Here is a 13,182-nt window from a genome sequence, read left to right as displayed (position 1 = left end):
GCACTTCTCTAACCCCCGCTTTTCTTCTGTCTCTCAGACGCAGTGTTACTTCCATTTTCAGAGGGAGGCAGTGCACTATTGCATTTCTCATGTGTGGGTGCATTCATTTTAACAGCGATACAGATAACTTCTTTGTGCGCTTAACACATTATGTAGATGAATAATCAACTCAAAACAGATATACAAATGAAAGACATATTTTATTGACAGATAACAACATTCAAATTAATTTAAAAATGTACAGGATGAATAACAAAGTATTTTAGTCAAATTTTAAACAAACAAAAAAAAAAAAACAAAAAAAAAAAAACAGAGAAGAGACATTTTAACTTAAAATCCATAGATCATTATTTGCCATACTGCACAGTTTATGGGACTGCTAAACACACACAAAGCATTTTTAACACATCATTTTTCAAGCACAATTTGGTTGGTCTTTGCTGAATATATGTGTTATTTCCTATCTTTATGTGACACGTTAATTATATTCTTTGGTTTGCAACAACAGACGATATACAAACACTTAAAAATTGTACAAACCACCTTCCTGATTGTCAGTAATCATCTGTTGACCTTCATGAATAGCAGCAAAACCCCACAAATTGCACTGTATCTGTTGCATCATTTATAAAAGGTCACCTCAGACTCTTTGAAGATGATCACCTTCACAATAGTCATGCTAAGTGTCGGAATACATTAATAAAATATCTCATTAATCCATGTAAAAGTCATCAAAAATTGCATTTTGACAGATTGGAATGGTTGATGTGGTACTGTAGACTAATCCTGGCTGGTCATATTTAGCTGAATCTGAGAAGTTCGGAGTAATTTGGATAACACTGTACCAGCAGATTTGTCTTTAATGCACAACAAAATAAAAACTGATGAATGAACAAACTGAAATGTCTTATTTGGTATGATATAAAGCAAACTCCCGGGAAAATGAAATGATTGTCTTATGACAATGTAGAATTTACGTCCTGTAAAATCTAAGATGGTAGGGAAGTAGATAGTTGATTTTGGCAGTGACTGAGCTATTCCATGGAACTGTACACATTGATACTCTAAAATGGGATTTCCATTTGAGTCATGCTGTTGCCATTCATCCATTTCTACACATGCCGTCAAACAACATCCTCACTGGGGGCCATCAGAACACAATGCTTTGTTTTGTCATGCATCTGTATTCTCGCCTCCGTTACAGGATCTTTTGTTTCCCCCATCACATGTCAAAATACTTTCTTTTTTTTTTTTTTCTTTTTTTTATGTAGGCGAAGGTTCTTCACATATCCTTCGTCTTATGCAGCCGAACGTTCCTGTCTGGCTTTGGTTGAGAATTCGGCAGATCAGGGGTAATTTAATGAAAGGGAGAGCTTTGGTTGGCTTTCTGTTCGTAATACCTTTTTTCTGTCACAACAACTAGTGACCGCCTCGACTTTTAGACTCTCCAGTCACCCAGTCAATGATGATAAATGACAAACTCATAATCATGAAGATGAATCCCACTGCAGCAAAGACCGCGGCCTATAGGAAAGGAATGAGAGAAAACATCTTTATCAACAACAAATAAAAGTACATTGATGTTAAATCTCCAAGATAAATTCATAGTATTTTTATGATTCTTTCTGACCGAAGGAACTGAGTAGTACCTGAATCTTAGATCTGGACATCAAAGGCTCCTGGTCCTCAGGAACAATCCGGATGTAGAAGATTCCAGGTAGGATAAAGATGAGGCTTGGAGCAGATGTGGCTCCTGCAGATGAAGGAGGAGGAGGACAGAATTGAGTTTATGAAGGTTGTACACAGTAAGTGATTACACACAGATGACATAGTGCAGGGAAGCCCAGACCAGACAGTCTTGTGTACACATACCAATGAGGCCAAAAATGTCACGAATGGAGGGCACGAAGATAACAAGAAGGTTGACCAAGAAGATGAGACAAAATGCAATGGCGATGTGTCTGGCCCAGTGGAAAGGCTTCTCAGGGAATATGATCTGGAGCACGGCCCTGCGGATCTGCAGAAGGAAGGGAGGAATGTTTAAATCTATAGCATCAGGATACATAAGCGAAACTATAGAAAAGTAATGGCAGATTTTCTTTAATCACCACAGGTAAGAGTGAACAGTAAAATATCACAGAAATGCTGTTGGATAAAGCCATGTGTAGCATCAGCTTCTATACATGTCAACACAACTCTATATCAACAAGCTAACATTTTAGCAGTTATTTTCTGTCATTTTGACATTTTGGGGCATTTCTGGGGGTTTTTTGGATAAGAAGGTCAACTCTCATATCTGTCTGTTTAATATGAACCAGCAGCTGGTTAGCTTAGCTTAGCATAAAGACTGGAAACAGCTCGCTGGCTCCTCATGGGTTAAAAAAATCTGCCTACCAACACTTTAAGGCTCACCACAGGCAACCTGTGGAGAATACAGGAATTCCTTGCTCAGGGCCTAAAAATAGTCTGGCACATGAAAATACCCCCCTAAAACTGCAACTCCACATTTTTACAAACAAATGAGATATAATGTGTTAAGTAGTTGACTTTAGAGATGCTGATAGACAGATCTTTTAACCTTTGGACAGAGCCAGGCTAGCTGTCTCCCCATATTTCCAGTATTAATGTTAAGCTAAGCTAACAGTCTCATGGCTACAGCTTCATATTAAACGAACAGATATGGGAGTGGTATCAATCTTCTCATCTAACTCTGGAAGGAAACAAGTAAGCGGAAATTACTCTTTTAATTTACCCTGTAAAAGTCTAATAACCACAGTATGTGTTTGTTGTGTGTTCTCAATAATTGCTTGAAAGTGAATGTTTAAAAACGGATGTAATCTTGAAACGACACCTCTGGTAATTTTTATCATCTATAGATAATTCAGAAGTTTGATGGCGAATGCTTAAAAATCTCGATACAGTCAGCACACTACTGAAACAGAAACAGCTGGAGGTTTCACTCTGGCAGACACAGCACTAAAACTGTAAAGCAGTTTCAATGCTTCGATGGAAAAAAGACTAATTTGACAACATATATTATGTGGTGTAGAGGCTGCATTAGCCATGTTCTGGACTTGCAATGTGCAGGTAGTGAGTTCAAGATCTGCCTGGACGACACTGTAAGAAAGTGAAGTAAGAGACCTCGGGCTATTGCTATACGTAGCTACCTCTATGTCACTAAGTATCTCGTTTATGTCGCTGAATGAAAAAATGTATGTCAAAAGTATTAAACTGGTTTCAGGCCTATCCCTCAATTAAGACTTTTATTGTAGCAACCTGGAAAAAATGTTGCATGTGGAGTGCCCCGTGGCTCGATTCTGAGTCCAATAACCTTAAGTCTTTACCACTCGCTACCATCATAATGTTGATTTGAATTGCTACACAGATGACAATAGTGTACACTTTGAATTTGAATCGTTAATGTATGGTTATCTCATTTTTTAAAAATAATTACTGACTACAGTTTATCCTATAAAACTTTTTCTTAGGTAAGACCTTTTCTTTAGATAACTATTTGTTAGAAGAGGTGTCACTTTAATGTGGTGATGTCAAGGTTCTTTTACATACTGTTTTTACTTTTATATATTCTTGGAATGTGTTTTTTGAAAAGTTAATATTTTCATGTTTGCTTTTAGGGGTGCAAGTATTATTTTTGTTTTCTTGATTAATTGATTGGTCAAAAGAATGTCAGCAAATAGCAAAAAAAATCAGTCCACAGAGCCAAAGGTGACATCCTCACAATGTCTTGTTTTGTCCAATCAACTGTCTAAAACCCAAAGATATTTAGTTTACTATCACAGAAGACAAGGAAATTTGAAAATATTCACATTTGAGAACCTGAATGCAGTGATTTTTTCTTCCATTTTGGCTTAAAAACATAACTTAAACAATTAACTAATAATCTAAATAGTTGCCAATTAATTTCCTGTGTATTTAATTGATTATTCAACTAATAGTTTCAGCTCTATATTCTTTTCATCTCTTGTGTGTGTGTAAATTGTATTTAATTTATCTGTACCTACTTTTGTTTTTTATGTAAACTGTGTTTATTTTAATGTGTGGAAAGTGTTAGATATTTAAGGAAAGTATAAGAACTATTTCTATTACTGGTGCTGTGGTTGATCTAAATATTCACACTAAACTAACAGGATAGATGTCTTACCGGGAAGAGAACCACAGGGACGGTCAGAGTGACAGCCATCAGCACAGCCAGACGCACACAGAGGATCAGCACATCCGAGAGGCCCTCTCTACTGTAGGTGTGTAACAGCTCGGACTCCACAGCACCTACCCACAGAAAACCACACACCCCCTTACATATCTTGCATGGTCTAGTCCTTCATTTGTAACACTGCAAAATATGTGCCATGACTAATGTGAGGTGAGAACAAGTGGGTCATTCATTTCACATCTTGTGATTCAAAAAATAGGAACAAGGTGACCTTTATTCTCAGGAGTTCAGTGTATCTTACCATAAAAGGTGAGGTAACCAAAAAGAGCAGTTAGCAGGTACATGACAAACATGGCCAAGATGGAGATGTTGGCAACAGCCTGCATGCGTTTCTTGGTGGCACTGGGTTAAAAACAAACAGAAAACAACATTAATTTTAAAATAACTTTCAGCAGCTCTGTGTGTTTAAGTAAAAAAACCACGTTTGGATTTTGTGAAACGGATTATGACATTCTCACTTACTCTCGTAGCTCAGTGTAGATTGGTAGCACTTCAGGGTGGCAGACGAAAGCGAAGGCCAGAATTGGGATGGTGTACGCTGTCTAAAAGCCAAACATCCAAAGGTCAATGAGTAACCCACAACTCGCTGTTTAAAGAAGACTGCACAGCATTTTACATCCATCAATTAAATGCCTGTTTTATACCCAACGTTTCTGTTGACATAACACACTTTAATGCTGTTGACATATCACGCTCTAGTGCAGAACATGTGGCTGTGAATCTGCTCTGCTAACCAAGAAATAAAAACATAGCTGACAATTTCAGGGAACGAGAAGCAAAAAAATGTTTTTCCTCTAACCTCTGAGTTCGTGGTGAATAGCTTGGGCTTACAGAAGTCCGTACTATTAATGCCAGTGTAGTTGTCAATAGGAGTTACGTCATGGTTTTTCAGTGGACACTCGATGTCGAATTTCTTGTATATAACCTGGGGAGACACACCCATTGGTTAATCAAAGATAAATATTTAATGGAGGACCAGTTGATGATATTGCACGTATCTGTGTCGGCTCAACAGTATAGACTCACCGAAATGAGGAAAAACAGCATGCAGGAGAGGGAGAAGCCACTCGTATAGCCCAGGTAACCTGGAGTGCAATGAGCACAAGATGTTGCAGAATAAATTTATGTCATTATTTATGTCACAGACAGAAAACAGATTCTGAAAGTGATCATGTTTCAATTTTAGACATGAAAGTAAACACAACAAAAACAGGTAGTGGACATGATGTACATGTACAGAGTATGAGGAATATAAAAAATGAAACTGTGATGACAGAGTGAAAAACATACCAAGTTCTTTCATGAGTGCAAGAGGAAGGATGATGAGAACGCTAACGATGATGATCAAGTAGTTTCCATTCAAGAACCACTCTCTAAGAGATGGCCAGACAAACAGATGAAAAAAAAGTCAGTACACCACTTAACAAAAAAATGAAACTACTGAACTACACATGGATCAAAGCCAGAATATCACTTTGACACTCACCCTGTGTGTGTGTTTTCACTTTGAAGGAAAGCTCGAATAACCAATGGTAGCTCAGACTTGACGATGAAGAGGTAGCTGGACATTGCTAAAAAGGAAGTGAAAACAATCTTATCTTATGCTATTTATTTATGTGTTCAATCTTATCTGATTAGATATGCTTCCACTGTCTGCTGACGGCTGTTAAATTAAGCAAAAAAAGGTTGAAAATGGCCTGAAAGTACCTCCAATGTTGTGTATTGTTATGATGCAGCCGGCCAGCATTTTTCCTGGGGAACCAAAAGCCCGATTCCCAAGCTGCTCGTATGCCCGGATGCCTGAAAACACACAAACATTATATATGATTGTAATAAGTTATGAATACAGAAATGACTACGTGGCTTTATATGGTAAATTATATGTGCTGATTATGGCTCTGCCTTACCGACAACTCCAGCACTTTTCAGCAGGAGGTGAATTGAATATGCAGACAGAATAGCAATGCTCAATAACAGGATTCTGAAACACAGAACAATGGAGATCTGTTAGGAGATGTACTTCGTCTGTAAAAGGTACATGACAAAAATATATTAATGGGCTCACAAATCTGGACATTATTGTTTTAAAAGTTAAAACAGTGATCATTATATAATGTCGTGGGATTTCTCCTCTGTTGCTCTTCCTGAGGTTTCTCAATTTTCTCCCTGTTTAAGTGTTTTTTAAGGGAGTTTTTGTCCTTATTTGAATGGACAGTCTAAGAATAGGGGATGTTGTTTTGCTGTACAGTTTGTAATGTCCTGAGGCAAATTGTGATTTGTAATACAGAACAGAAACAAAAACAGAAATAAAATTATTTTTAGGAACTTAATTCTGTTGTTAAGCAATTCTTGTGATTATCTGTCTCATTGTCTTTTCCCCCTACCAAACAAGAGAGCTCAGCTTTGCGCGACTGGCTTCCACCACCCCCCCCACCCCCGCCACATAGTGCAGGACTGATCCAGGCAGGCATGTCTTGGATCTGATCACTACGAGCTATATTTAACCACTCAAATCTGATTTAGGGAAGCTGCGTGTGTATGAGCTCTAATGTACATTCTGACAGATCAGGCTCCATACTGTTGTGTACACCTACAACTCGCACAGGTAGACAGACGGAAATACACACATACTCAAATACAGAGTCCCTCTCCCTGCCAACACACATACCTGTGCAAACACAAATAAACACAGACAGCTAGATGATACACACACACACACACCCGTGTGGCCCTACTTCTAGCCTTATAAGGACCCTCCATTGACTACATCCAATCTGTATACACTGACAAACTTTAATCTAATCTAATTCTAATATAAACCTTGAACCAAATTTCCTACCTAAAATAGCCCCTTAATGAAGGGGTTGGTATACAACTTTTAAAGTCAAAACACACACAAGACAAACAGCCCAACTCTATTCTTGTAACCTTGAGGAATGTGCATATTTGCCTTTACACAAATACTGAATATAAATCACAAGAAGCCAGAATGAATAGTGCCCCCTTTGTAAAAGAGGGGACAATATTAAAGGGGAAACAGTGCTGTAAACGAATACATGCACCTGTACAGGTAGAGACAAACACGCGCACTGACAAACACGGCAAGAGAGTAAAGTTAAGCCCAAATCGCAACTGCGTGATTGGCTTCCATACTCACAGAAAAAGAATGATTCCGGTGTTGGCCATCGCAAAAGCCAGTCCCAAAATTCCACTGCCCATTATGGCATTGCTGAGATTAAAGATGGACATTCCAAATGAAGTTTTCCCCTCGAACTGCGGAGGACGTTCGAGAAAAATCAATCCATGAGCAAAAAAAAAAACACATCAACAGATACGAAATCTCATTTTACTCCGGTAAATCAATCTGCATTTTCTAACATATGACTGAGTAAAAGCACTTACATCTGTGAAGTGCATTTCTTTCTTGACACCAGGTTTATGTGGGAGAAACTCCTCTTGTTCAGCCAGGGCATCCAGCCCATCGAAGCTACGATGAAAAACAATCTTTGGTTAGAACTTGGAAAAAAACACATGATCGACTTTGAGTTGAACTTTTAATGCTTTTGTTGTGATATGATATACCCATCTGTAATAACTGTTCATCTGTGAGTCTTACCCCTCTTCCCTGCTATGTCCATTCATCTTTTGAAGCTCCATTCTGGTTTGCTTGAGTTATGACTTTAGAGACTTTGAAGATCTACTTTTGCTGGGCTGAATTCCTCTTCAAACTTTCACCTCGCTGGAAGTGGAGAAAAACATGTGTTTAATTTATTATACTTACTTACTCATGAAACTCTCCCACAAATGTCGCCATTATGTATACATGGAGGAGGTATGATGTCAACTGGGATTGTTTTTACACCACATACACTACATTCCAACACACCTCATGCACTTATCTTGCCAATCTTCCATTATTTGTGAAGAAAATTGCAAGCAGGCTGACCTCAGTCTTTAACGCTTTTTTATGTTGTTTCAGTATGCATCACCTTTCCCGAGATCTTGTCTTAACTTGTTAACTCTCAGACAAGATCTCAGAATGGCTTTTCCCAGAAGTCGTAGAACAATTGTGACGTATGTATGTAATGCTTTATGAGATGGATGTAAGGCTTTGGCTCTGGTCTATATTATAATGACTATAGAATAAATTTACACTGTCAGACAGATGTCAAACACTAGCTACCTGTACTTAAACAGAACGAAGCCATGGCACTCCAGGAACACTGAATATGACTAATGGAAACGAAAATGCTATGCGGCTTGAAAAGGACAGCCCTATTTATAAAGTCTTGAGACGCATACTCTGTAATTTTTCTACTTGCCAAGGCCAACAAGAATGTTTCTTTTTTTCTTTTGGCAATGTAGTAATCCTTTGACAAAACATTATTTTGGAGGTTTACTCCCTACTTCAGATATGAGGACAGAAAACATCCAGATTACTGTGATGGTTCACAAAATACGATTCCAGCAAAAAGGGAAACTTATGCTTGGGATGAAGTCCATTTAAAGCTTGTGTGACATGAAAGGCTTTAAATAACAAATGTTGTCAGAGGACTTATGTTGCTCTAATCTGCTGCGGGCCACACAAAGCTGGCATGGACGGGCTCTGGGAATGAGCGTAGGTCTGTGCTCTTGCCACGGGGTCATGGGATACTTGCCTTCTCTGTGGGCCATACTGCCCTCAGGATTTTCACATCTGACCCCTAAGGACACATTCACACTACATTGTGTCATTCCAAAGGAGTTTCACACAAAACCAGAATTTCCTACGCTCATCACTGAACAGGCTTGCTGACGTACAAAGATCCATACAACTTGGTGGTTGATAGCACTGTGCCACAGATATAAACAAAGGATTCCTGTGTAAATGGTGCTATTTAGTCTAAATACAGAGTAGCCTTTTCCCTGCATACTGGCCTCAGGTCAAGTTTGGTTTGAGTAACTTTCTTTAGCTACATACCCGACAACTTTCCCATGGCCTGTAGCCAACACACACAACCAAAAAAGCATTGACTAAATGTCAGGAATACTTTCAGATTTCACAAAAAGACAGTTTTAGTGGATTGATACCACTCTCACAGATTTTACAACTTGGCCATGCTTTGCATTTTAATGGTGATGGGTAATGAAGTAACTAGACAAACCTGGTTAACTAGAAGCTCATGTTACAAATTTCATCAGCCAAGACAGCTAGCAGCTGCTACAAACAGTGAAAATAGAGTAAAAAAGTAATAAAAAGGAAAAAAAAAAAATACCCCTGTACTTTCCATCTATTTATATGTTTCCCAACAAGCAGCCCTAATGCCCTTTAAAAAGTGTGCCATATGGTGTAATTAGAAAATGTATTTGTATAATACATTAAATAATCTATAATTATATTTTAAATGAACAACACATGTTAAGGTAAACTAACGGTAGATATCACAATAGCTTTACTATCCAGCAGTGTGTACCACATGGCTCTTGTCTGACGCAAGACCAGGTCACTATTGACAGTTAGCCCTTCCCCTCTCTTCCTCAACATCTAAAACACAAGGACACACACACACATTTTAAAGAACTTACCTTTGTGGACAAGAACAAGGCTAGTTTTCACAGAGAAACGTCTTGAATATTGACACAATAAATCCTTGCACAAGTTAAATTTCAATTTTCTGACTCTTCCAATGTTTATATATAGCTTAGTTCTTAGGAGGCTCTCCAAAGCTCCTTGGTAGTGAAGAGAGGAGAGAGTGAGAGAGATTAGAGGCTGGGAGGGAGTGAGCGGGAAATGGGAACACCCACACTTAACCCTTTGTTATACCAGCCACAGGTAGTGTCCAATGCAAAGAGACTGCAAGGATTCACTCATCCTGTGTCTGCACTCAAAAGGTGTCAAAACTAATGACTAAACAAAAAAGAGGAATTGCTTGAAGTTTTCAGGGACAGTCTGCAGTTCAGGGCTACAGGTAAACCCAGGAGCCCATCAATTCAACAGGGTCTTTCTTTTGGTGTTCATACTAGAGAATAATTACCATGTCATTACAGTCTATGCAAGTAGAGAGGAGGGGCGCAGTGGGTGTCACCTGAGGTGGGCTTTGTTACAGCTTGGGGCGGATACTCGCAGACAGTTTGCATCCTGCTGGAAGTCACAGTGATGTTAATTAGCTTAGGAGATAAGTGCTTTTTTAAGATAGCCCACATGTGATTGTGCTTAAGAGTGGAAACATTGTGCATGTTTGCAAGTTATCATGTGCTTGATCCCAAACAAACAGTAAGACCTGGACTGACATGAGAGGAGGAGAAATGAACAAGTCATGCAACATAACACATATAGAAAGCTCCTGTAAATGCTCTTTCACACTTCCAGCAGCTTTTTTTTCACTTGATAAATAATAGAAAACCCAGAGGACATCTCCATATGTATATATCAGATAAGGAGATTCTGTGATCTGTGATCTGTGATGCGGAGATTCTGTCAAAACTCAAAATGTTATCCACTTCTCAGGGACATTTCCGTTGACTGATAAAGTTCAGCCAACTGCCATACGGGCTTTGCCCGCACACCCAAGAAACACCCATATTCTCTTTATCTCAACATGACACAAATCCTTCATGGGTAAACGTGTCTTTCTGTTAAAAAAAGATCTCATCTAGCGGGAGCACACAAAGATGACAGATTATTTTCTTACCTTGTAAAGAATTTCTAGGGCTCAATTTCAGAAAACGGGACATCACGATATAAGAAAAAACAAAACATCACTTCCACACTTCAATAATTTTGTCAAGGTCAGGCTATCTGGAGCAGTTTACACTCAAGATGTGAAGATTAAGGTCTGTACAGATTGAGTGAATTTAAATAATGAAAAGATGATGGTCCCCTCATTCACCTTAAATGACCTAGAAAGTCATTCCAGGACAAATCAACGAACTAACTTACTGTGGAATGACATATTTGTGTAAAACACAGTTGATCAGGACACATTTTGTACCAGTAAAACCATGGATCAAACATTTAATGTAATTTTTATATCTAACAGTCATGCCAGCATTCAGAGCCAAGATCTTCATCCCATTTTAGTGAGTCATTTAAAATCCCACCTCTGTGCTGTGCATACTGCCAGCATGTCACAAAAAAACTGCGAATGAGAGCATTAGTATATCCTCAGCTGAATGGTTAAAGTAGAACCTTGCTGAAAGAGTGTTATCCTTAGTTTTACTGTAAATACACAGTGCTTTATCAGTGGAGCTAATAATAACAATTTTTTTCGCTATTGTTACTTGTGTATGAATGGGAAATTGTGTTCTGGCAGCTGCAGAGTGCTGGCCTGGAAGCCTTCGTCTGGTACTCACCTCTCCAGTAACAGTCAGACAGAGGGATGTCTTCAGTTTAGACAGACGTAACAGTGTATAAGTTAAAACTGGTTGGCTGGATCACTTCACAAAAATCTGCTCTTCACAGTGCCATGACGTTCTCTGCAGCTGTAAAAAGAGAGAGGAAAATGGGGGAAGGAGGGAGGTAGTAATTGCGCGCGTTAAGAAATTTCCTGCCATGTCACAAGCCTAGCCACTCCCAGTTCCAGCACACTGATCAGGCCACATGTGGTGCTCTGTTGCTTTATGAAATACTGTAATCTACTTTTACATACCTTTCATACACATACACATTTTTCACAGCAGGAGAACTCTGAAATATTCAAGAAGTCTTTCTAATATAGGCCTAAAGCTGAGACATGAAATCTAAATTCTCATTAGAATACTGCTTACTGGCTGACATGGCAGTGGTTAAACTGTGGGTGTGCAGTTAGTAGTGTCAATAAAATTCTGTGAAAAGTTACTTTCCATTTCTCCTCTGAGCTTCAGTTTTCTGTCATCATACACTAACGTTACAGTACCATTGCCATCTACTGGACACAATCTAGATTGCTGGTTATTAAGGTAAATCACACAAATAGACCAACAACAGCATCCATATGAGAATATTAAATACTCAATCTGCAATCCTTAATAAAGATCACAAAATAACTGACATATGAGGCCATCAGAAGCCATATGATATGAGGTACTTTGACCCAACCACTCTTACACAGACCAATTTCATACTCTATACAGCATCATAAAATGAGGGCAAGAAGAGTTGAACCAATTATCATATATCTTCAACTAATCGATTAGCCGCGGGGAGGGGGGGTAATAAAGGGACAGAGTGCACAGGCTAACCCATTGTTGCTAACTTTGGAGCTATCCCCCTTCACTTTTCCAGCACTTGGGGAAACAACAGACTTTTTTAGCATTTATTGACTGTTCACTGGAGTCTGTGTTGTACATTTACTGCCAGACAACTTACTGCTAACCTTTTCCACTGCTCCGCTCACATCCTTTCCTAACCTTTCCTGCCGCTCAGTTTTTCCCGCTCGCTACGCAAACATACTACGCAATGCCGTATTCCTTGGCGGAGTTACGCTACCAATAGTTTCCCAGGCAACGACACAGAGGTAGACTCACGTACCGGAACAGCACTGCGCAGATACTCCCAAACACTTTTGATTTCCGAATGAATGGATATTTGGCGTTATTTTTGACATTAAAAAAATATTTTTTTGGCCTGGCGGAAGTTCTTGTTGTTATCATTATAGGAGAAACAATGATTCATTAAACGCTCAGTAAACGTTGGGTACAGTTAGACCTAGCAGTCTCCATTAGGTTGGGCGAGTTCAACGTTGTGAAAACAACGAGGGTGTTTTGAATACAAGTTTTCAGGTAATTTGTTAGTCTGTCCCTCCCGCCGCAAGAAGTAATGGATTAATCCCGGAACTCTATTGATGTAGCACTTTTCTCTTTATGAAAGTAACAAGGCAATTATTCAACCTATGGTCGGACAAGAGCATATCGACCAACTAATCGACCAGTCGACCAGAAGACTACGGCCCCATTTCTATCATTAATTTATATGCTGATTACTTTCACGATTA

The 13,182-nt window shown here is 38.9% G+C and overlaps 1 protein-coding gene across 3 annotated transcripts; it reads right to left on the bottom strand.

Moving 5' to 3' along the window:
• Positions 1–181: 181 nt before the first annotated feature.
• LOC121896308 (sodium-coupled neutral amino acid transporter 3-like) lies at positions 182–12,900 on the bottom strand. 3 transcript variants are annotated; one of them, XM_042410107.1, is made up of 17 exons: positions 12,558–12,900; positions 11,564–11,692; positions 7,848–7,970; positions 7,634–7,718; positions 7,389–7,504; positions 6,139–6,212; positions 5,939–6,031; positions 5,718–5,802; positions 5,522–5,604; positions 5,258–5,316; positions 5,031–5,156; positions 4,694–4,773; positions 4,473–4,573; positions 4,163–4,287; positions 1,873–2,017; positions 1,650–1,753; positions 182–1,524 (listed from the first exon to the last, which is right to left on the bottom strand). In XM_042410107.1, exons 3-17 carry the CDS (start codon positions 7,886–7,888, stop codon positions 1,420–1,422), a joined length of 1,422 nt encoding a protein of 473 aa, XP_042266041.1. In that variant the 5' UTR covers positions 7,889–7,970; positions 11,564–11,692; positions 12,558–12,900; the 3' UTR covers positions 182–1,419. The 3 variants fall into 3 exon arrangements, with proteins under 3 accessions (XP_042266041.1, XP_042266040.1, XP_042266042.1); XM_042410106.1 differs by having other exon boundaries at positions 12,565–12,900; XM_042410108.1 differs by lacking the exons at positions 11,564–11,692; positions 12,558–12,900 and adding an exon at positions 9,797–11,530.
• Between the last annotated feature and the right edge of the window lie 282 nt (positions 12,901–13,182).

This window comes from Thunnus maccoyii, chromosome 4 (assembly GCF_910596095.1).
Source record: "Thunnus maccoyii chromosome 4, fThuMac1.1, whole genome shotgun sequence".
Classification (NCBI taxonomy): Eukaryota; Metazoa; Chordata; class Actinopteri; order Scombriformes; family Scombridae; genus Thunnus; species Thunnus maccoyii.
Note: the sequence above shows the minus strand (reverse complement) of the source record. Positions and strands in the feature narration are given on the sequence as shown.